Source organism: Phragmites australis, chromosome 2 (genome assembly GCF_958298935.1).
Source record: "Phragmites australis chromosome 2, lpPhrAust1.1, whole genome shotgun sequence".
Lineage (NCBI taxonomy): Eukaryota > Viridiplantae > Streptophyta > Magnoliopsida > Poales > Poaceae > Phragmites > Phragmites australis.
The window spans coordinates 29155443-29178358 of NC_084922.1; the positions used below are offsets into that span (position 1 = coordinate 29155443).

Genomic DNA, 22916 nt, shown 5'->3' on the forward strand with positions numbered 1-22916 from the left:
AATCACTACGAAAAACGAAAAAAATCAAAAACTAGGCAAGGGAGCCAATAGAGGGAGACTAGAAGGAGATGGGAACAAACATAAGAGATAATATGATCTTCATTACTTGCAAAGGTCAACCCTATTTTCAGCAGAATACAAAGTATTTTTGCTCACAAAAACTCTAACCTAACACATAGGCTAAGTCCTCTCTTCCTCTCCTCTAAAACACTAGCACAAAGCTCTTAAATGGCTGGCTCCTCTCTCACAGTCGTACCCCTCTATTTATAGGCCTAAGGAAATTACTTAGCCCATAAGTTTTCTTGTTCCCAAAATACCCCTCTCTTGCAAAGCACTCTTACCTACCACCGGGGCATTTTGGTCCATTCGTTGCTCCGTCCATCGAACGGCCACGGCGTCTTCATGACTTAGCTTTACCTCAACGCAAGTTTCACGATGATGCCATACGCACTCCATCCTTCCACGATTTTGAGGCGAAACCGTCTTGCACGCTTCTCAAAGTGTGACCCACTGCCACTTGCTTACGCCTTAAGCAAGCGTCCCGATGTCGACATGTATACTCCGTCTTACAATCTTGATCACCAGCAAGTCTCTCCCTCTTCCGATCCCATGGGCCGCCTTATCACTTATACCGGCATCCCTTTCACTTAACTTTGTTAATAACGAATCTTTATCCATCTTCTCAGCCTCTACTTTCCCTCCATGTGTAGAGCAAGGAAAACCCTTCCATTTAGCCTCCTTGATCATCTGGCACCAAGCACCCCACTTCGCCTCGATCATACCATCGTCGACCGCCAAGTTGTATCTATTACCTATACATCATGAAACAAGCAAACATGTATCTCCAACTCCATTATAGATTAGCCAAAATCAAAATATTATGTTGAAGAACTCATCGCAAAAAATTTGTAAACATCAGATGTTCTGGCGTGTTCTGGTTTCTAAACGCCGGACCATTTGATCTATGCAATACTTCCTCTACTGGAAACCTCCTAGAAAACACTCCGGTGAACCCTCAAGTGTGCACAAAGCCCATCACCGGACCATCTGATGAGTACAATCTCCAAGAGCCATCTTGCACCCTCTCTGAAAAAATTACTCTAGCGAAGCATCCGGTGAGCACACCTTCAAACATCGGACCATCCGGCGTGTACATCTTCACTAGATAAGTTTTACAACGTCTCTGGATCATTCGGCGTGTATAAAATCTCTAGCGTTGGAACATTCGGTGAGGCAAATTTTCCTAGACTCAGAGATAAAAATTCCAATTCTATTTTCTCTGCAGCTTTGGTTATTCATGATCATAAATGCAATATATATACATGCTCATGAAACCCCATAAATCATCAAATCAAAACAACATCCTTGTCAATCACTCATTACATATAAACCAAGGCACATTTTAACTTGGTTTCTCACATGTTGTCGTCCGTCTTCATTCAAGAATCGCACAAGTCGTGGTACATCACAGCCAACGCTGTAGAAGCTGAGTTGTACTGCAGGACCTCCCTCGGGTCGGTGTTCGCAACCTCTCTGTCGTATGGGATCATGCTCCTCGAGATCGTGTTGTCATGTGTCTCGGTGAACATGATCCACCTGAACAACCACAAACTTGTGGGATACATCCTCGTTGCCTACCAGGGGTTGATGTTGTCCACTTGTCAAAGAAAAAATAATTACAAATATATTCATCGGTTAGTAATGTAAAGTAGATGACAAAATAGTACAAGACGGCCGTACCATAAACTGAACGAGAAAGGTCTTCGTCGAGCCGTGCTTCTCAGACCATAGGAAAAGACCTAAACAAGGCAAGGCCATCCCTCCATTGAATGACAGAGAAGCGTCCTAGCAACTCATCGCGCCACGCCACACCCACATCCCTCGCCCAACAGAGGCACACGTGCAAGGCAGGCCCATCAGCAGGAAGACGTCCTTGAGCGTGGGCACCATCTCACCGCATAGGAGGTGGAACATGTGTATCTCAGAATGCCATCTATCGACAAGGGCCGTGAGTAGGGCCATGTCATAGCTAAACCGTGTGGGCGCCTCTGATCCCCCACCAATGCATCCACCTTCACCAGCCGACACAGCAAAAGTAGCCCAGCAGCACAAAACCTGCAAAAATAATACAGTTAGCGAGCAACACAGATAACAAGCTGTATAAAACATTACATTCAAATGGTACAAACCTCATAATCCAATGCGCGTCAACCCTCATGAGATCATCCAACACACGGGGTTGTAGTACTGGGACCTCCTCAACCTATACGGCAATGTGGTACAAACGATGCCTAACATCAAGCTGAGGGTCAAGCGGCTCCAGTTGCACCGTACCTGCATGTTCACAAGTTATTTACAGTTTGATAAGAAAAACAAACAAAGAGTAACAAGTAATCGTGCAACATATAATATGAGATAATGGGTTATTCAAAGCATATACAAATATGTTAACGAATCACAACTTAACACGTTATAACCTCAAATATAGTCACAGTCTCACTACTACAATAGTAAACTACAATATTATGCACACGAATATCTTCATAGCATGAATTACAACATTAATCGAACTCAATGAGTCAACAAAGCCGACGATCCACAAGGACGATGATGTCTCCCATCTGCAGCTGAGCCGGAAGGACTTGTTTACGTGGGGTTGACACTTGGAAAATCAACAGTGTATTTCTTGTAAGTGTGTTATGTTCTGTTGCACTTACTGCACCATTTCATGCAACGGCCGACTTCTACTTCATCCATGTCATTACGAAGCGGAGCATCGTAGTACTATGCCATCCCTTCTTTTGCTTCATCTTCTTGGGATCAGAAAAGAACACACAATCGGGCCCATATTCCTTCGTGAAAGAACCATAAATCCCGAAATCATAGAGCTCATAGTACCATGTGTTGAACATAGCTTCCTTCTTGAAGTAGTCTGAGACGTACCTCCGAGTTTTCATCCCGTCACAGCACACGCAGCAATCACAGGTGAGCATGGATTGTGTAGTAGCATCGACTTGTAGCAGCTGCAAACGCACCTGTCATCGAAGAGGGTACACTCTTGGATAACTCTCTCACGTTTGCCCCCTCCTTCCTTTATCCCTGCATATAACTTCATATTTGTGCCATGCAGTTCTCATGTCCTTCACCCGGTGCATCTTTGCCTTCTCTATATTGTCTTACATCTACTTAGTCGTCTTCGTCTCACGGATCAGGCGAGCATCATTTAGCACCAGGTGTGCTATTGCATAGTGCTCCCTGAAATACTTGCAAATCCCTTTAAGTATGAACTCTACAATCCCTACCAGCGGCAACCCCCTCATACCATTCATTACCCAATTGTAAATCTCTACTAAATTTATAGTCATCTTACCGTACCTAGCCCGTGTCATAGAACAAAGCCCACTTCTCCTTCAGCTCATTCTCAATCCACTCGCTAAATGACCTGGTAGATGACCTGGTCCTCCACGTTATGCCAACTTCATTATCCATTAGTAGGAACTCAAGAGGTACAGGTTCATCCCCTGATCCCCTCACAGGCCTCCATGCACACTCCTGTGTTTGCTTCTTCGTTAGCTCATCTAGTGCCTTCCAAAGAGCATCAAACTTCTCCTACTGGTTCTGATTGTATAGCCTCTTGAACATGTTCATGAGATTCTTGTTCTTGAATTGGTGGAAGAAGTTTTCACCCAAATGCCTCATGCACCACCTGCCCTGCAATCTGGCCACACATGTCCCATCATGCCATCGTCCATTCCATTCTACATATCTAGAATAGCCTTGAGCGTTCCTGCATGCCAGTCATTTATAAGGCACATGTTCGTCCAAGTATCCACAATTATTATTTTGACACGGTATAGAAACTAATACCAATTGCTAGTGTTCTCACTCTTCACAAATGCAAAAGCCAACAGTAGAACTTGGTTGTTCACATCAACCCCAATAGCAGTTAGGATCTATGACTATTACATGCCAGTAAGGAAAAGTACCACCGATATAGAGAATAGGCCGACAATGCTCGAAAGCTTTGATACATGGTCCAAATGCGAAGAATGGTTTGTAGGTTTGGACAACAATTAATACTTATCAATGTCGTAATACATCCCCAGGTTCTTTTGAGCAATGGTCAGCAGCAAGTGTAGAAGATTGTCATATGATTCTTTTTAGGTCCCGAACCTCATCTCAATTGCCTTTATCTTCGCTCTCTATATCTTATTATAGCTGATAGTGTACTTGTACTCCTCCTCAATTTGCCTGATTATGGGTCATGATTCGTAGGTCAGGTTTCACAATCTGAGCGTACATCACATTGACGACAAAAGCTGAGGTGATGTTCCTGTGGCTGGGCTCAAGTTCGTCTCTCGTACAAGTGTGATCCACCACAATCGGCACCTCTTAATACTCAACTCATTTCCCCTTGAAGTCATGCACCCACCACGAGCAACTCTCCTTCACGCACTTGATATCATATTTCTTCTTGCTTTACTTGATAACATAAAACTACCGTCAAAGCGATGTTGTCCATTAAGTCACGCCATCTTTCATGATCTGACTGGTAAGCCCCTCATGAACGGGTTCATGGGATGAACAGATGTCAATGGGCCATTGGATGATGTCAATCGTCTGTTCATCTGTTCATCAGACGATGGTAACCCATTAATATCTGTTCATCGGATGATGCCAGCCTATTGTTACAATTTTTTTAAACGATCGTATAATTTTAAAAATATTTTATATATCTATATATATAATTCCACGGGTCTTGGAGTTAGGCCAGAGGGGGCATGAGTTACGGCAGCTCTAGTGTTGTGTTTTTGGATTTTTTTTTTATTTTTATATTTTGAAAATCAAAAAAATTAATAATAGGTGTCTGTTTGAAAAAATAATAATACAAAACTAGGCTAGTGATAGGTTAAAAAATAAACATGTTGCACTTCCAACGGACGATAGATTTAGAAATAAAAAAAATATTGTGTTCCATTGCAACACTATAGGAAGCATAAAATTTTTTATCTTTTTTTATTTTGCATTGAACAAGTTATTTTTTGAGTTGAATTTTTTTTAGAGCTAAATTATAGCATCTGCTACCTCACCAATTTTTTCAAAAAAAACATAGTTATTTTGATAGTGCTTTGAATTTAAGAGCAATGGAATACAATATTTTTTTATTTTTAAACATGAGTCAAGTCGTCCTCGATTTTTGTAAGTTTCAAAGCCAAATGTACCGTAAGTAACGTCCGACTGGTGTCTAGAATTGCTGGCAATGGCGACTGGCGATGCTCGCATCCGTATCGAGTTTCTGTACGTAATCTGGTATCTCAAGTTGTTGATGTACGGTACATTTGGCGACCTGTGTTTTTTGCTGCTTATTCTGCTCCGAGTCTAAACTAAACCTATCCGTTCTCATCTTGCCATCTCTGTTTGTCACGTCTGCGTAGCTTATGCTAAAGTTTGCGTTGCTCCCAGTTCATACTGAACTACCTTTCGATGTTCTCGTTGAACAGGGGTAGTAGTGGTACACAACTCATGAACTACCTTTCGATGTTCCAGATGTGGAGATGACTTGATTCAGATAGGATGGTCCATTGACTGCCTCACCAATAGCCTTAGGCCATGCACGACGCATTAGCTGAATGTAACGGACCAGTCATGTAACGCCGAAAAGTAAACATTAGCTGAGGTTGAACCATAGGACAGCATCAGTCATTTACTCGATTTGTTCAACGAGACCTTCAGTCTCCGCAATGGAGGCTGCAAATACAAAGCAGCAGTTAGAAAAGCTTGAGCGCGAAGAACAAAAGCTCCCATGGAAACCCAAATTTACACCTAGGTTGCAACTTGATGGCCTAGATATAAGATGTTACAACGCCCCTGCAAACACCCAAACACCAGAGGGCACAACAAAACTGAACAAAAATATTCACACCCACAAGGGGGAATTGGTTCAGACATTAGCCGGAACAAAGAATGAACGAAATTTCCTGCAGAAAGAATCATCGTCCTAGGTATGTGGTTAAATTGCTACTCATCTACTGTCCTTGTGTGATTCAAGCCACCGGTATCATCAGGTGGTGGCTTTATATACTTCCCTAGTGATTTTTGCCTAGCCCTCTTCTTGATTCTCTGGATCTTGTCTCTGCTCTGCTGCTTCCTCCGCTCCTTCTCCTGCTGCCGCATGTTCCGCTCCCTCTCATAGAGACCTTGCCAAAAGACCTCTCCAGTATGTGGCCAGAGCCACCTCCTGTCCGGGTGATCTGAATCGAACTCTTCCGCCAACTCCTCGTCCATGCTTTTCAGAGTGGCATAGGAGAACCATTGGATTGACATCTGACCTCTCCTGCAACTTAGCTGATGCTGCTCCTGCATTGCACCAGTCTCAGGATTGACATAAAGCATCCGTCGCGCGCTGTGGAATGCCCAAACATTCACAATCAACTCCAGAATGCGGGAGTAGCAGTGCCGGTCCTGTACAAATTAATAAAAGAGCAATGAACCAAGGTCTTTTAAGGTAGAATAGATATAATTAACCACAAGCGTGTAGCAGAAGCGAATAACAAAAATAAGTCTCATTAAGAGGGAAGTGCACATGAAAACTGTGTTTTCCTTTCCGTTTCCGAGTACAAGAGGGCAACCATAAATTGGCATGGTGATTAGTGATCTCATACAATCTTGTCGGTACGATAGTTCAATTCATACTATAAACTATTCTATCTTCAGAAGCCACTGCTCTGGAACAGGACTTGAAAATGTATTGATGTAATCTAAAGAAGTGACAGAGGGGCTCACCTCGTGGAGACTCAAGATGCAATGCCCAGTTTGATGATGTTTGTCATACATTTGTGCATCCAGTGCATCAATGAACATTCTGAAAAACAACGGCATAACCAAGCATCTAGAATTATCCGAATTGATACGACAATCCTATCAGATAGAGCGAACACAAAGAATAATGCAAGCAAGCAAATAGGGACCAAAAGGTTTTGTTACGTGTGGATTGATGTCTAACATAATGCTATAGCAACATAGTCCTTCAAAATGATCAAATGGCAAGATACCGGTCAAAAAACAATTTTAACTGGATACTGGGTCAATAGCAAGCTATGCTCAACAGTTAAATTATCCATGTAAAATACCAAAAAGTGTTTCATTTGGATCTTGAGCTAATAGCAAGGCTATGCTCTAACAGGTAAATTATCCATGTAAAGTACATAACCCCAAATCATCATTAGAGAAATATTGCTAGCAGTACTGATATACACGTTCTTGGATCAACTACTTCCTGGTTCTCATTACAGTAGATAATTTGATATACATATACCATTAAATAATTAACCAGTGCACACATGCTTCGGTATCTAATTATAAGTGTTATACACTCGCCAGATAGTCTATAAGATTCCGAAAATATAATGCATACCTTGAAAACATAACAAATTCTAGGAATGACCGTGTAGGCAAAACCCAACTTTGCATCACAGACCAAGTGTATCCATCATTAGGCATATGTGGCAGAGAATTCAGTTCATGGTCAAGCTGTACACCATACATCCTTTGAAAGGCCTCCAAAACAGCTAACCTTCAATGTAGAAATATGGAGAAGATTAGTTCCACTGAAACAGAACAGTGTCCACTATGGCGAAGCCATTAAAAGTATAACATGAAAGCTGACTACATTGACTAGGATTCTGATATTTATATATAGATCTGTAACAATGGTAAACCGGAGCAGGCACTAGAAAACCCAACTCAAAACTCTAGAAATGACTACTCTATAAGAAAAGACCACAAAACTCTTAAAATGATCACTCTATAAGAAAAGGTATTTGGCAATGCTTCATAGGAATGATTATGTGCGATAGAAACAAAATCTTTTGACACCAGTACATTTACAAACTTGAAAATTAATTCAACATAACATGGTTAATTGGATAACCTGCAGTTCCCAGCGTTGGTTGCATCACAGAAGGACCAAAAATCTTTATTAGCATGGTTCCTTGGATCTTGATCCATCCGAACCCAAAAATAAAAGGCATCTCCATGCTTTTGAGATTGAATGGCATCTAAGATTGCAGATTCAGCATTGTTTGACAAGTTTGCCTGTTCAGAAAAACAGCTAGTCAGTACAACTAGGATGCTAATTGTTGTGCAAGACAACATAGATAGTTCTCACTGCACTCAATGCACATACATGTTTATTAACAAAAAACACTTGCCTAATCATCCTGCTATCAAATCCGTGGTACCCAACAAAAACAAAACAAAACAAAAGGAAATCCAAAGACATCTAACCATTACCTTTCTTGCTGTCACTCTCCAGGACTGAAACCCTATCCAAGAATTTTTATGTATTCGGTCAATTCTGTTGGCAAGAGCAAAGAAAGCTCCAAATTCACCAAGAATATCTCTATAGTAAACATTGTTGAGAAGTGGAAGACGAGAAGAAGCATCTATATCATCTGCTCCTGGTCTTCGACCTTTTGAAGACTAATGAAAGACAAAAGGAAATTATCAACATGAGTCATTGGAATATTTGTAAAGCAAAATCGTACATATGCTAATTAGCCTATATCTGTTCCAGTAGTAACCTTCTTTTCGTTTTTGCTCGAACATCAACCATTTGTAGTAACTATGCCAATTTTAGCGACGGGGATATATCTAGTGCAAATCAATTGTTAAATACTAAGATATGAAGTTGCCAGGTGGATTCTTAGATGCAGTTTGGACGGATCAGATTTTGAAGGGGGGAGAAGGCCACACAGATTAATAGTGATGAGATTCCACCCTAATGATTGAGATCATGTGGTATTTCACTTCCTCAACTGACTCAAAATGTGAACCACCCGAATATCATCCAATGATATTCACGGAAGTTTACATGTCATGACCTAAGAAACCTAGATCCTCGAGGAGTTTGCATTCAATAATTACCTTTTCAAAAGTATTGCTATATGTTGTTCATCAAAGACTTGTTTAACCACAAATTTGCTTAGATCAGATTTTTAAAAGTCTCACTTAGCATGTAGTGGAATGTACTAGAACCATTTTTAAAAAGATGAATTGAAATCTTTGAATTTACAACAGTTTCACTAATCTATGCGACTATACTTTATAACATCAGAATTGTCTAAATACGTCTTTGTAACATCCAGGCTGACCACCCCCATTTTGAATTATTTGATTGCTGCTCAGAGGTAGCAAAAGCTTACCAGGCCAATTCCACGATAAAGAGAGCTTTGGTGCAGAAAAGGCCAGGTCCCCTCCCCAAAGAAAGGCTCATAGATACAAAGCGGCTGACCTGTCCGCTCAAGCTCCTTGTCATCTCTTTCATGCAATTCATTCTTCAACCTCTCTACCCTTTTGACATTTCTGTACACCTCCTCCCATGTTCCATGAGGTTGGTCATTCCTGTCCTTCAACTACATAACAATCCACTCCAGTTACTTACTTAGAAGCATTGTCTAAAAAAGGATCTCCAAACTAATGTGGTGAATACAAAACATTTTCATTTACCTCGTCTTCTTCCATTTTTCTTTTGATGTCCATAATCTCATTTGCCCTCTGTTCCTCCCATGCAATTGCAGAGAATGCTTCATTAATCTTTGATGTACTAACTGGAGGGCGTTCCATTTGGTTGTTATGCCACTCCTCCTCTAGTTTCTGGAGTATCTTGTAGCCAGACAAACTTTCATTCATACGGTGTAAATGCTTCACATCCTCAAATAAATGCCATTTCCACTCTTGTTTCAGAGCTGAAGGTATCTCACCAGCAGTTAAAGGGCATCGTACATCAGTGTGAAACTTGATAACATTTTCCAATAGAACAGCATAACCTTCAATTGTTTCAGAAGCCATAAGATTCTTGGCATGGGCCTTTCCAACTGACGCAATTTTCTGCCCTGAAACAGACAATTTACCATTTGACACTACTCGGAGCAGGACTTGAGTTAACATGCTAATATTCTTTCTTGGAAACAGAAGTCCATTTACCCCATCATTGATCTACACCATAAGACAATCATGTTAGTTTATTTATAATAGGATATGCGATAATCAGTATTTGAATCTATAGATTAATCCCAATCTAATATGAGGTGCGCTCGTAAACGTACATATTTTCTAATAATTCCAAGGTCTGGAGCTATAACCAGCTTCTCGAGACTCATAGCTTGGACCAGCAGACTGGGGAATGATTGCTCCTCTAGACAAGAACCATATATAACAACGTCAGCTATACCAAGGAGGTTGTCCTTATCTTCAGCAGCGACGTGCTCCACTGCACCTCTTGGGAAGCCAGCACTCAAAGCAACAGCCTATCAAACCAGAAATTGAGACAACTGCAACTTAGTTAGATACAATTTAAAGCGCCAGTAAATAACTAATTCACATGATGAAACAGAACACAGAGGGGTTAATCATAACCTCAAGGGCCATCCAATGCTTCTCGGTTATGTTCCCAGTGAAGATCCTCACTTTCAGTTCAGACTGTGTACTATTCTCAGAGCGATAATGCTGTAACAGAGGACCTATTGCTTGCAAGACAAGTGCCTCTTCCATCAAATTCCTACCATACGAAAATTGAGTACCAACAATGGAAATTAAGAAGTCTTTGGGACCCAAGCCCAAGGTGATTCTCGCATCTTGGAGGTAACTTTTGGCAATAAAGCTATCAGCCTGAAATGCTTCTGCGGGAGAACCTGGAATCACAAAGTAGTTACCAGAATCAAATGCAGCATACATCACCTGCAGGGAAAAACATATAATTATAAATTTAGGTTTGAGTATCTTGATCCAAACGACAGTGACTGTATGATTGTTGAAAACACAAAGAGATTAGAAGTAAATACCGGTAATATATAGTTTGGGAAAACTATAACATTTGACCTGCTGAAGACCTCTTTCCAAGCATCTATGATCTGAATCATTCCACTGGCATTATATTCATTAATACGATGAGCAAGGGAATATTCATGCACAGTCCAAATGACAGGTATGGATTTGAAAGGCTCGTGCAGAAGACTGTAGGAAGGCACAGACACATGGTCCAAATCAAATATCTGACTTTGAGAAAGCATTCTATCAATCTGAAACAGATGTCAAAAGATATAGTCATACAATTCTTGTTTTGTAATACTACCTCGAAAATACTGGTCTTGCTTCAATAGAATTTACAAGTATGCCATCATAGCTGCAGAAATAATGCAAATAAACCTGGTGAGAAAATAATTAGAAAGTGAGGCTGAGGCCACATATTATCAGTAAAAACGGGGTGGGACAGAGAATACAGCAAGTGATAGAAGCAAACAACTGGAGAGATAAAGTTCAGAAACTTACTCTAACCAATCTACAAAATTAGGTAAGTTTGTGTCCCCAGGTAAAATGCTCACTGGTACTCCAATAGTTCTCCAGATATTACCACATGGGCCATCCTCAAATGAGAAAACCTGCATTGAAAATTTGTTAAGCACATTAAGGGCAGCTTTTCACTTAAGTTGTTTGTCTGTACATAAAAAAAATGACCAATCAAATATATATGTAGGAAATCTTAGTTCAGATACTAGTATGCAGTAATAGTATGGATGCTAACAACACCAGCATCTCATCAAAAAAAATATTCCCACTTTTGTCAGGATTTGGATATGTGAGATGCTGGCAATGCTAGTATCCTTCTTTTAACAGGTGCAGAGGGTTAAGCAAGAACGAGCAAAAAACAAACAAGGTGATACAACATAAGTTGACTAAACTTAGTAGCTTACTGTGCAAAAGGACAACGTTTCAAACATGCTTAAAGAAGTTAATAAAAACAAAGCAACGTGTCAACATATCTCCACAGGAAAAGGATACTAGCATTGCCAGCATCTTGGTTAATACATTAAATACAATACACTGAATCTTGTTTTGATAGTTTCATGGTGTTTCTTGGGCATGTAGAAGTCTAAAAATGTTGCTAATTCACAACCTCTGCAGGTAACATTTTATCCACAATTCCTGGGGAAAATTATTTCTTCCATACACATTTTAGCACATAAGGTCATTCAACAAACACGCAAGTAATAGTCACTCAATCTGGGTATAAATATGCTTCCAAATTCAACAGCCAAGTCATAATGCAGTGTCACATGTGCTTCCATAAAACATGTAGCTGACAGAAGCATTCTGGCACATGAAAGCAGACCTTCCTCTTAGGCAAAAGAATAGATAACCAGACAAGTTTATCAACAGCTGAAAAAAAAAAGATCAGGACATGATATCGTAGAGGAGGCGATTTCAGCAAGAAGCATAGAATCTCCAATTTAGCAACGTGATACGGTGATTCCCCTTACTTTTTCCATATAACACAAACTGCATTAACACGGACCTAGCAAAGTATAATCCACACCACATTACTTGCACACTGGGGACCCCCAACTGCAGAGTAACTACCGATAGTCAATTGAAGTAACCTCACAGTTAACTTCAATTAGAACTTACAGATTAACAATGTTGCTCTTGCATTACCGTATAGGTGGACACATCATACGTGGCAAACCAACTTTCTCCATAATATAGACTAAAAACAACAGCTCAGCTCAACCATGAAGTTATCTCCATAACCAACCACTAAAGCAAAATCTGACAAAATGAACACAATGGCACGCGTCTAATTCAAATCACTACCTCCAAGAACTTGTGCAACGACCAACGCGTGCACATTACTACGATCCACAATAAACCAGTTCAGCCACGCACCTTCATTTCGTAGCCCATGGCCTCCAGCACCGAGGCGACGCTAACCATATGAAGCTGTATTGCGCTGGGAGACAGGTCCCCAAACACCTACACAAGTTCAAACGAGAAAAGCGAACTAATCAGAAACGACATCGCCAAAAACAGACCCGACCCACACAAATCTCCCCCCACACAGCCCAGCTTCACTCACCATGGCAAGCCGCGGCTTCCGGACCCCGACCCTCCTGACGGGAGTCCCGAGCCCCGCCAAGCTCTCCGCCTCCTCCCTCAGCTCCCTCGCCCACCTCTCCCTCAGCCTCGTCGGCTCGAACACCACGCCCGCGCCGCCCAATTCCAACCCCACGAAGCCACCGCGGGGCAGTGAGTCGCCGGCCCCGGTCCCACCGCGGCCCACTCCCGCGCGGCGCGAGGGGAGCAGCAGCGTGGGGCGCTCGACGACGCCCGACCCGGGGAGGAACGTGACGAAGACGATGGCAACGAAGAAGAAGGCGGCGGCGGTGACGATCCACTGGAGGTAGTCCACCTTCTCGAACAGCAGGAAGCGCGCGAGCCTGGATCTAGCCCGCACCCTCCGCGCGCCGCCTCCCCCCGCGGCGGGCGCCCGCAGCGGCACGGGCCCGCGCTTGTAGCTCTCCGCCGCCGCGCCGGCCCCGTTGTCGAGGGAGCCCATGGCAAGGGGTTTAGCCGCGCGCGCCTAAAGTTTCGCGAGCACGGCGGCCATTAGCGACTGGTCGCCGCAGTAGCGGTAGACGAGGGCAATGGACTGGCAGCGAGGCGACTGTGCTAAGACTCGTGCACGGCGAGGCGAGGCGAGGCAGTGCGTTTCGTTGGGCCTGCTGAGATGAGGGAGGAGGAGGGGAGGACGACGGGGCGGTGGTGGCGTTTAAGGCGAGGTGAGCGGAGCAGGCGGGCGTCGGATGGAGATCGGACGGGCGGGGCGGGGTTCCCCACGCGCGGAGCATGGGTCCGCGTGTTTCGGGAACCGGGAGGAGCGGGTGGGGATGGGGTCACGGCGTCTCGGGCTCCGTGCTGTTTATCTCTGCGGGTTTCACCATGACAGCTGGGCCCCTACATGTAGGGGCCCACTTGACATTTTCTTGGTACGGAATGCGGTCGGTGGCGTTTAGTTTTTTCAGAAAAGGAGCCTTTGTTTGGGTATTTCGAGTCCAATGAGATGTTTTTCTCGAGTATTCCACTGTTGTCGCCAAGCAAGATGGAATATTAAATCGACGTTTTATTTTTTTTCTGTGAAAGTATAATCGATAGATGACTCAATGCTGCCATTATGATTTACGAGCACCCATGGAAAAGTGGCAGAAAAAGGGTGCTAGCTTGCTCCGGAGTACAGACGGCGGCGGCTGCTTTGAGTCCTGCGCCATCGAGTTTTTCTCCATTATACAAGGTAAGACATGCATACACGCATACCATTGCTATACACACTACATTTATACACTTTTAAGTCATAAATCCGCATATATTATACTCTATATAAATAGACTGTTTAAAGTACTCACGTGTTTATAAATTGTGAATACTTAGATATTTTAAAGCTTGTTGGATGGACATATACTGAAGATTATCAGGTGAGAAGTAAATTCTATAAAATTTGGTCTTACAGAAAGACTCTCCCTTGATATATATCATGTGTCTTCTTATCTTCTCTTAATCGCACATGATAATTGTTAGATCTAATAAAAACAGTATATATTAGGATCTCATAAAAATCTCTCGTAGAACAAAACGTTTATGTGACCGAAAGCTTCCACCGAGGATCAGTAGATTGGGATTCTTTTGGATCTCAAGGGTTTCATGCTTGTTCCGAGTACTTCTGTGGAGTGTTTACACGTGCAAACATGGTAGGTACACGGAGGAAATATTCATGGGTTCTCTAATTCCTACCAACCAGTAAGCAGAACAGTAGAGTAGAACCATACAAAGAGCATGGTTTTGTGCTGCTCATCAGTACTCAAGCCACATTATCTAATATCTGGGAAATGAGAAGTGGCCGATGAAATGACCTCTGAATAAATAAATAATCGTAAGCTAGGGACTGTCACGATCTAGAATCAGATCTGCTTGCACTTGAATGCGGTCACCGAAGGTGGAGGATCCAGTCAGTTTTCTTTATAACCAAGCAAGCAAACAATTTAATCATTGCAGTCCAAAAAAAATTACGAAAGCGTACCGCAAGCTCTCTCTGCTATCACGAAGCATGGAGCAGTCTAGTCACGGATTCAATCACAATGCTACAATTCAGAAGACAGTTTGCAAAAAATGCAAGGCGTTTTCCATAATTTCCACTGGGATGTTTTTGCAAAAAAAAAAAAAGCTAGTAGGAGTACTACAGTAACCGTACCGCCCACTAGGTCGCTTGGAAAGATATCAAACTGGAGCAGGAGCAGGAGCAGGGCAAAGCCCCACTGTAATCAACATCATATGGGCGGGCGCGGGCCATTGTGTTGCCTCTAGAAAGTTAGAAAGGCAGTCATGTTTGGTTGATCCACATCAGGGAGGTTGACCCACACATCACAAAGCTGCCGACGCATATATATCCATAGCTGAAGAACGATCCGATAATCTGCAGTGGAGAAGGCAACATTTACTGTAGCAGATGGAAACAGTAAAATGTGAGTAGATAAACAGTGATTAGCAGTGGTACTGTAGGCAAATTGCCGTAGCAGCAGTATTCCGTTATACTGTATCGCTATTGGTTACTGTAGTATCTGATCTGATATATTTTACCTGACAGTTGAGAAAAGATCCTAATATATTTTACTGTAGCCATATGCAGTTGCTAGTAAAGGGTCCGGATCGAAGAAGGATAAATTGCAGCAGACCTGGTGACATGCTGATTTCATGGAGGCAACGCTCACAAATTCTGGGCATCATATATTCATGTCTTGAAAGTGCTCTCATACATAATAAAATATGAGAAGTATAGTAGGTAGGGACTTATATAACGAGATTGTAACAGTTCTTGTAAATATAAATAAGCCTTATCATCTAATAGGATATCGATTATCACCCAATTGGTAGGAAAACGCCTCGGTCTTATCATGGAATAAAGGTATCGATGAATAGCCAAATATTATGCTATTTAGATAACGAATACTTCAAGCATCGATAATGCTTGTGCCACATATATTTTTTAAAGGGGCGTACTCAATTTTCTGTTAATTGTCACATCATTCTTTTAATCCCAGGAGAAGGACCACAGAGACCTGTGATATGCCAAACCTAGACAGCATGTGAACTCATGAGCCACCTGACATTGCAATAAACAGGCCCTAGTACTGCTCTAGTTAAGTATGGCAGGTCAAAATATTGGCACCAGTCTAGATCAGGATCCTTCAGTTAGGTGCCCAAAATATTATGCCCATTAACACAAAAAATAAAGAATTTGCAGGACCTGCAACAGATTCATTCTAACTGGAGTAGTGATAGATGCTAGAGCCGCTAAAAGAACAAAATGCCCATTAACACAGAAAGATACAGAATTTGCAGGACCTGCAACAGATTCATTCTAACTGGAGTAATGATAGATGCTAGAGGCTCTAAAAGAATAAAATGGATAACCTCCTGCATTCTCCCCAGCTTTCCTTTTACCATCAGGTTGCACGCATTCCTTTTTGTGTAGATGAAGAATGAAACTGACAAACAATGAATAAAATTGCACTGATTTGCTGTCGATATCTCTACAAGACATGTCCAGGCTCCAGCAAATGGAGTGGCTCCTGAAAGGTAGAAGGTGCCGAGCTTGCAGACAACACTAAGAACCTAGGATGATACACCACAGATCAAATAGGCCACTTGATGAAAAATAAGAATGGCATTGCCATTGTCAAGCAACGGGCTGCAATTCTTCAGCAACAGAACCTTGGAAAAGGGTGTCATATCTTAAGCTCCTTGTCACGTCAAAGAAATATGCTACAGCTTCTTCTTTTGTTTTTTGAAGTACACCGTGGCCCAAGTTAAGTATATAACCTTTTGGACCAGCTGATTTCACAACCCTGCGAAGCAGATAATGAGAGACAACAATTATTAGCAGTTCCTAGCGACTGATCCTAGAAATGTATTTGGAATATGATGACTAGATGGTGCAACCCATTTAGGCACTTGTGCATCAACTGATACAAACCCCATGCAACATAAAACGAACATTAAGGGCTTAATAATGCTGCACTTTTACATGTTCCACGAGATAACTGACAACATGCTGGAAGATAATGCAACACCCCAAGATTGTGCGAGGTGATCATCTATTTTCTATTCTTCAATCAAGAGTTCAAGGCGTCTAAGGATGAATATTCATTGGTATACAACTGAACACTTGCGTCAGAAATGAAATCAGTTTCGCGAACTGTACGGCTGAACTTAATGATCAAAGATGGATTACCAGTAAAGAAGATTGACAGTGTGATGGCGTAACACAACTAGTGACAGGAAGACATTGACTATTGAAATAGCACTTTGGGAGACCTCACTAATGAATTGCACCCAAAAGCATCTATCAAAAACTCAAACGAACATAAATTAAATGGAAATCGTGAAGCCTTAACTAACCTATGAATTTCATCAGTCAGTACTGGTAATGGTGAAAAGAGAAAGGCTGCGTCCACATTCCCTTGTACACTAATTCCATTACCAAGGCGCCTCCTTCCATCAGCCATGTCCACTGTCCAGTCAAGCCCAATAACATCAACTCCTGTGTCCTTCATGCACTTAAGTAAACCTCCATTTCCATTTATATACAACACAAGTGGCACATGAGGGCATTCTTTCTTAATCCTACTCACAATCTGTCAATGAAATGGAATAGATTAATGAACAGAATCAACCATATTGTAACTTTGCAATGAAATCTTTTCATGGCGCTCTAAAGAACAGTCTCAACAGCTATAACTTTTGCAAATTTGGCTAGCTCTTAACAAAAACTTGGAAACATGAGCTTGTGGAAATCACCATTTATGATCAAATACTATATGTAAACTAAACTACAACATATATAGTATCTAAATGCATGTGAATTAAGTACATGTTGCTGACATAAACATCAGGTACTGATTATTTGCAAAGATTAGCTCTTTCTGTATTCCATACGCTTACTTCACAGGTTATGGAGGAGCTTGCTATCATAACTCTTAACAATACCAAGTCTTGTAAAATGTGCTACCAGGAATCGCAGGGGATTAAATAATTAATCATACCAGAAATATTTCAGTATAAGCACACAAAAAAAGATATTTCTCAACAGATAATGAAGTTTAGAATATTTAGTGCTGGCAGCCATTAATGCTCTCTAATGTTAACCAAGTTGGATTTGCACTGTATAATAGAGCAAGTTGGATTTGCACTGTATAATAGAGCATTAATGGCTGCCAGTCACTACATAAGCGTTGACTTTTGATGATACTGTCATTCAATCCAAAACCACTACAGCAAAAAAAGTTTAATAGAACCCAGCATTCCGTAGCAAAAAATGTATTTTGTGGGCATTACCTCATTTCGCAGAATCTTGAGTGATTCCCCGACGAAGTGGAGCATATCGAGGTCGATGGGGACTAGCTCCCTGACATGCTCCTCAGACCGCACGGGCGACTGGATCACGGGGCCCTTCAAGTCCAAGATATCGAACGGCACCCCGATGGCCGGCAGCGGCGTGAGTATGTCCGAGAATAGGATGACGCCGTCGGGCGTGAAGGCGCGCTAGGGCTGCAGCGTGATCTCGACGATGAGGTCTGTGTTCTCGGACCGCTCCCGGAACGAGGGGTGGCGCTTGGCCAGCGCCTGGTACTCCGCCATGTACCACCGCGCCTGCCGCATCATCCACGCCGGGGGGCACGGGAGGCCGTTCCCGCCCCTCGCCGCGCGTACCAGCAGCAGCTCCTCTGGAGACGCGGCGGGTGCTGGTCAGATGAACGTCGAATTTATTTTTATTTTTTTGGGAGGGGGTAGCGAGTAGTAGGGGCAGTTGGGTTTACCGGAGGTATTTATCGAAATAGACAACATATCATTGTATTTACAATTTTAGTATTCATATTCAGCATCCCGTTTACCGAAAATTGACTTTCGGTACACTATACACCGAAAATACCATATTCGACACACGGTATGTCGAATATAGAACTGTAATACCGTATTCTGCACACGGTGTACCAAAAATGGGACTGTAGCACTGTATTCAATACACGATATGCCAAAAATAGGCTACAGTGCCATTTTCAACTACCATGTGCCAAAAATGGACCGTCATAAACAGTACCGCGCGTGAACAGTAACACTAGTGCGTTTGAATTTTGTTTTCCCTCTTTTTCAAAACGATGGTCTTCTGTTACTTCAAAAATTTTAAAACTTTTTTTACGTGTTCAATAATCCATGTGCAACCCATTTTAATTAGATTCACCAAAAAATATTTTGTATATTTAAAACTAAAATTCTCCAAAAAAAGACTACTTTTATAATTTGTAATAATTGTTAGTGTCTCAAATAAATTCCCAAAAATCTAAAACAATTCACTAATATTTTTCTTATGTGATGGACTAATTTCTAAAATTATTTACAGTCCTAGTTTATATGATAAAAAAGTGAGTTCCTTTGTAATGCTTCATTTATATGCATTTTTATCATTTCATGTAAATGAAGCATTACAAAAGGAACTCACTTTTTCATCGTATAAACTATGGCTGAAAATAATTTTAAAAATTAGTACATCACATAAGAAGAATATTAGTGAATTTTTCTAGATTTTTAGGAATTTATTTGAGACACTAACAATTATTACAAGTTATAAAAGTAGTCTTTTTTAGAGAATTTTAGTTTTAAATATACAAAAGAGTTTTCGGTGAACCTAATTAAAATGGGTTACATATGGATTATAGAACACGTAAAAAAAGTTTTAAAATTTTTGGAGTAACAGAAGACCACTGTTTTGAAAAAGAGAGAAAACAAAATTCAAACGCACTGTTGTTACTGTTCATGCACGGTACTATTCACTTTCTGCGCATGGTGTGTCGAAAATGGCACTGTATCCCATTTTCGGCACACCGTGTGTCGAATATGGTGCTACAGTGACATTTTAGGCATACCGTGTGCCGAATATGGTATTTTCGGTGTACGGTGTACCGAAAGTCAATTTTCGGTAAACGAGGTGCCGAATACGAATGCTAAAATTGTAAATACAACGATATGTTGTCTATTTTGATAAATACGGTCGCGTATGTTGTCTAATTTTGTATTTTTGCCGAGTAGTAGGAGGACGAGAGGGACGCGGAGATGGCAGGGAGGCTGTTGGCCCAGCTATCTTTGCCGAGCACACACGAGCACTCTTCATTAGTTGGAAGCTAACACACGAACATACGCGAACATATACACACACACAAAGAAAGGTAGCAAAAGAATACAGATGATTTTTTGCTTCTCAGCCTCACAACTTTTCTATTTTCTTCTCATATTTAACTTGCAAACTAACACGATTACATGCAAATGTACCGACTAAAACAGTCGACTCCAACGCCACGATCCGCAGGACTTGCACCATCCCACGGCCTGGAACCGTGGCTTAACTAACACGACGCTAAACTCAACAGCCTTAACGTGAACTAGCACGTTTCTAACTGCATGCACAATTATCACTAACACAAACATACACATCTAAAACATGCATGGACTAGACCATGCAACACTCACAACACAATTTGCTAAGACTCCACCCTAATTTTGATATGGTTGCCTCCATGATCATCGGTCTTCACGTGCTCCACCACTTGGCCAAACACAAGACCTCAATCACATGCATTTATACTCATCTTTTGGCTTCTCTTAATGCCGATCCGCTCACACCGGTGCCGATCCATCCACTCTGCCATGACGCCATGCATACATGCTAGCCAAACCAGTACTAGCCTGACCACAAGCTAGGCCGACGCTAACAAGTCATGCATCGAGCTAACTAAACAACTACAAACAAACTGATTTGTAAAAAAATACTAAAACAATTGCTAATCAAGATTAGTGCTAACATATTCCCCCCTAATCTTGATTGGCTTTATTTGTGCATCTCCATATTGGGCTTCAAAGTAGTGTTGGCTCGTCATTAGCGTCCTGGCAAGCAGCGCCTCTTTCTCTTTCTTGGACATATGACATTTCTTTTTCCAAGAGTAGTGCCCATACTCTTGGCAATTGTAGCAGCACACCTTGGCCTTATCAAAAGTGCTATTCTTCTTGCCGCTCTTCTTCACGCGTGCTCTCCATTCTTCCTCTGTAAGAAGCAAGCGATCACCCCAGCTTCAGCTTCATTGTTATCAATTTCATACCTTTTCTCCACAGACTTGAGACGGTCGGTGAGCTCCTCAACGGATAGTGTCTTTAAATCGATCAGCTGCTCGATGGAGATTGCCACCTGGGTGTACTCAGAGGGAACCACACGAAGGAATTTCTTGACCACCGCCTCATCTTCCATCACGCTACCTAAGGTATGGATGTTGTTGATGAGGCCCGTCATCCGCATGGTGAAATCATCCACAGACTCGCCTTCCTTCATGCGAATCAACTTGAACTCCTTACACAGAGACTGCGCCTTTGCCTCGTGCACAAGCTCAATGCCCATGCGCATTGTGCACATGGTCTCCCACGCCTCCTTCACGAAATTCTTCACTGCCAATGTCGCCAACATTTTCGACGACACCGCTTGGAGAATGGCTGACAATGCCATCCTATCAATCCGGTACTCCGCGTCGCTAGGCTCGATAGTGTCACGCCCCGAACACGGGCCCACACGACAGCCGCCACATAATTATGGATTAAAAACCCATAACCATGTTAAAGCAAAAAAAATACTTAAATAAAATCAGTGGTTTACAGAGCAATTAGCAGAAGCTTTATTTATATGAGAAGTCCTAATTTACATGATTAAGTGTTTACTTATACAACTTATTTTGATGTAAATAAATTATTAAACACTACATTATTGATATATCCTAAAATTTCCCGTGTATAGCATCTAGTCATCGATGTCTTGATCATGACCTTGAGATTCTGCGTTTAACACCCAAAACAATTGTGAGTATAAAATACTCAGCAAGATAAAATACATTGTATGTATAAACCTGAATTATTCTAATATCAATTTTTCATTGTTTATTTAACTCTGCAGAGATTGTCTAATCACTAATATTACGTTGTGTTTTATACCACAACGAGGCCTGAGCTTTTCCTATGGACAGTCCCAAATGATACATTCAGTGCACGTGTTGTACCATACAGGTGAATAAAATAGTCCCGGCTACATGACTAGATCTTTCACTAGACACTCCCGGTAACTCAAAATGTATCGACTGTCCACGTCAGCATCCACTCTACCATTAGTGATCGACAACAGTATGAATAATTGATTGAACATATGTATTTCTATTCTAGAAATATAAACATTAATTAAAATATAACATTAAACTGCAATATTAATGGATAATAATTCATAATAACAGGAAATACAATATTAAAAATATAAACAGATAATAACTCTGATATAAATACGTTACTCTAAGAGGGTATGAATGCAGCTTGCAGATAAAATCATAATAATAATAGAGTAGGGCACCAACGCAACTTGCAGATAAAAGCACGATATAAATAAGACGAGTGTTAACGCAGCTTGCTGATAAAAATATAATAGTAATAGGATAGAGGTGTTGAACGCAGCTTGCCTCTTATTAAGAAAACCAAGATATAGCGCATTTGTCCTGATATGAAATTTTGGCATAACCAACGCTTGAGAACCGATGTTTATATATCTCGGCGGAAAACCCGGACTATAACTTGACAGAATACCCGAACTATAGTTTAACTATAGGCTATAGCACCTTAATGTTACACTAATGATCTTGACTAATACTAATATGGAAGTGCAAGTGTGTGTACGTGTGTATTGTATGAGGAAGACTTGAGTGGAGGTGTGTGAGTGTTGGAAGAAGACTCACTGTTGTGGATGGTCAGTAGCAGGTGGTTTACTACTCTATTTATAAGCGTCGACGACTTGGCCACTACGGAAGTTTTGCATTCTGCAATGATAAACATGCAAGCTAACGTGTTCCCTGCTCCAAGATAATCCAAACTGAGCTACATGCGCTACTAGTATAGGTATCAAGATTTACTTTGATGGCCCAATAGTCAGTGTCCTATGGGTGCCTATGGATTTG

The 22916-nt window shown here is 41.5% G+C and overlaps 3 protein-coding genes across 3 annotated transcripts in view; 1 reads left to right on the forward strand and 2 right to left on the reverse strand.

Annotated features, from left to right (window-relative positions):
- Positions 1 to 22916, forward strand: part of LOC133907870 (replication factor A protein 1-like) — an 86481-nt gene that overhangs the window by 58203 nt on the left and 5362 nt on the right. The window lies entirely within an intron of this gene.
- On the reverse strand, positions 5674 to 13578 carry LOC133907830 (uncharacterized). Its single transcript, XM_062349927.1, has 14 exons — positions 12914 to 13578; positions 12724 to 12810; positions 11329 to 11438; positions 11132 to 11182; positions 10842 to 11013; positions 10417 to 10737; positions 10107 to 10307; positions 9508 to 9996; positions 9204 to 9413; positions 8293 to 8481; positions 7931 to 8094; positions 7415 to 7573; positions 6784 to 6862; positions 5674 to 6462 (listed from the first exon to the last, which is right to left on the reverse strand). Exons 1-14 carry the CDS (start codon positions 13391 to 13393, stop codon positions 6019 to 6021), a joined length of 3156 nt encoding a protein of 1051 aa, XP_062205911.1. The 5' UTR covers positions 13394 to 13578; the 3' UTR covers positions 5674 to 6018.
- On the reverse strand, positions 16345 to 18632 carry LOC133907983 (uroporphyrinogen decarboxylase 1, chloroplastic-like). Its single transcript, XM_062350128.1, has 3 exons — positions 18223 to 18632; positions 17287 to 17522; positions 16345 to 16733 (listed from the first exon to the last, which is right to left on the reverse strand). The coding sequence occupies exons 1-3, from the start codon at positions 18265 to 18267 to the stop codon at positions 16565 to 16567; spliced, it is 450 nt and encodes a 149-aa protein (XP_062206112.1). The 5' UTR covers positions 18268 to 18632; the 3' UTR covers positions 16345 to 16564.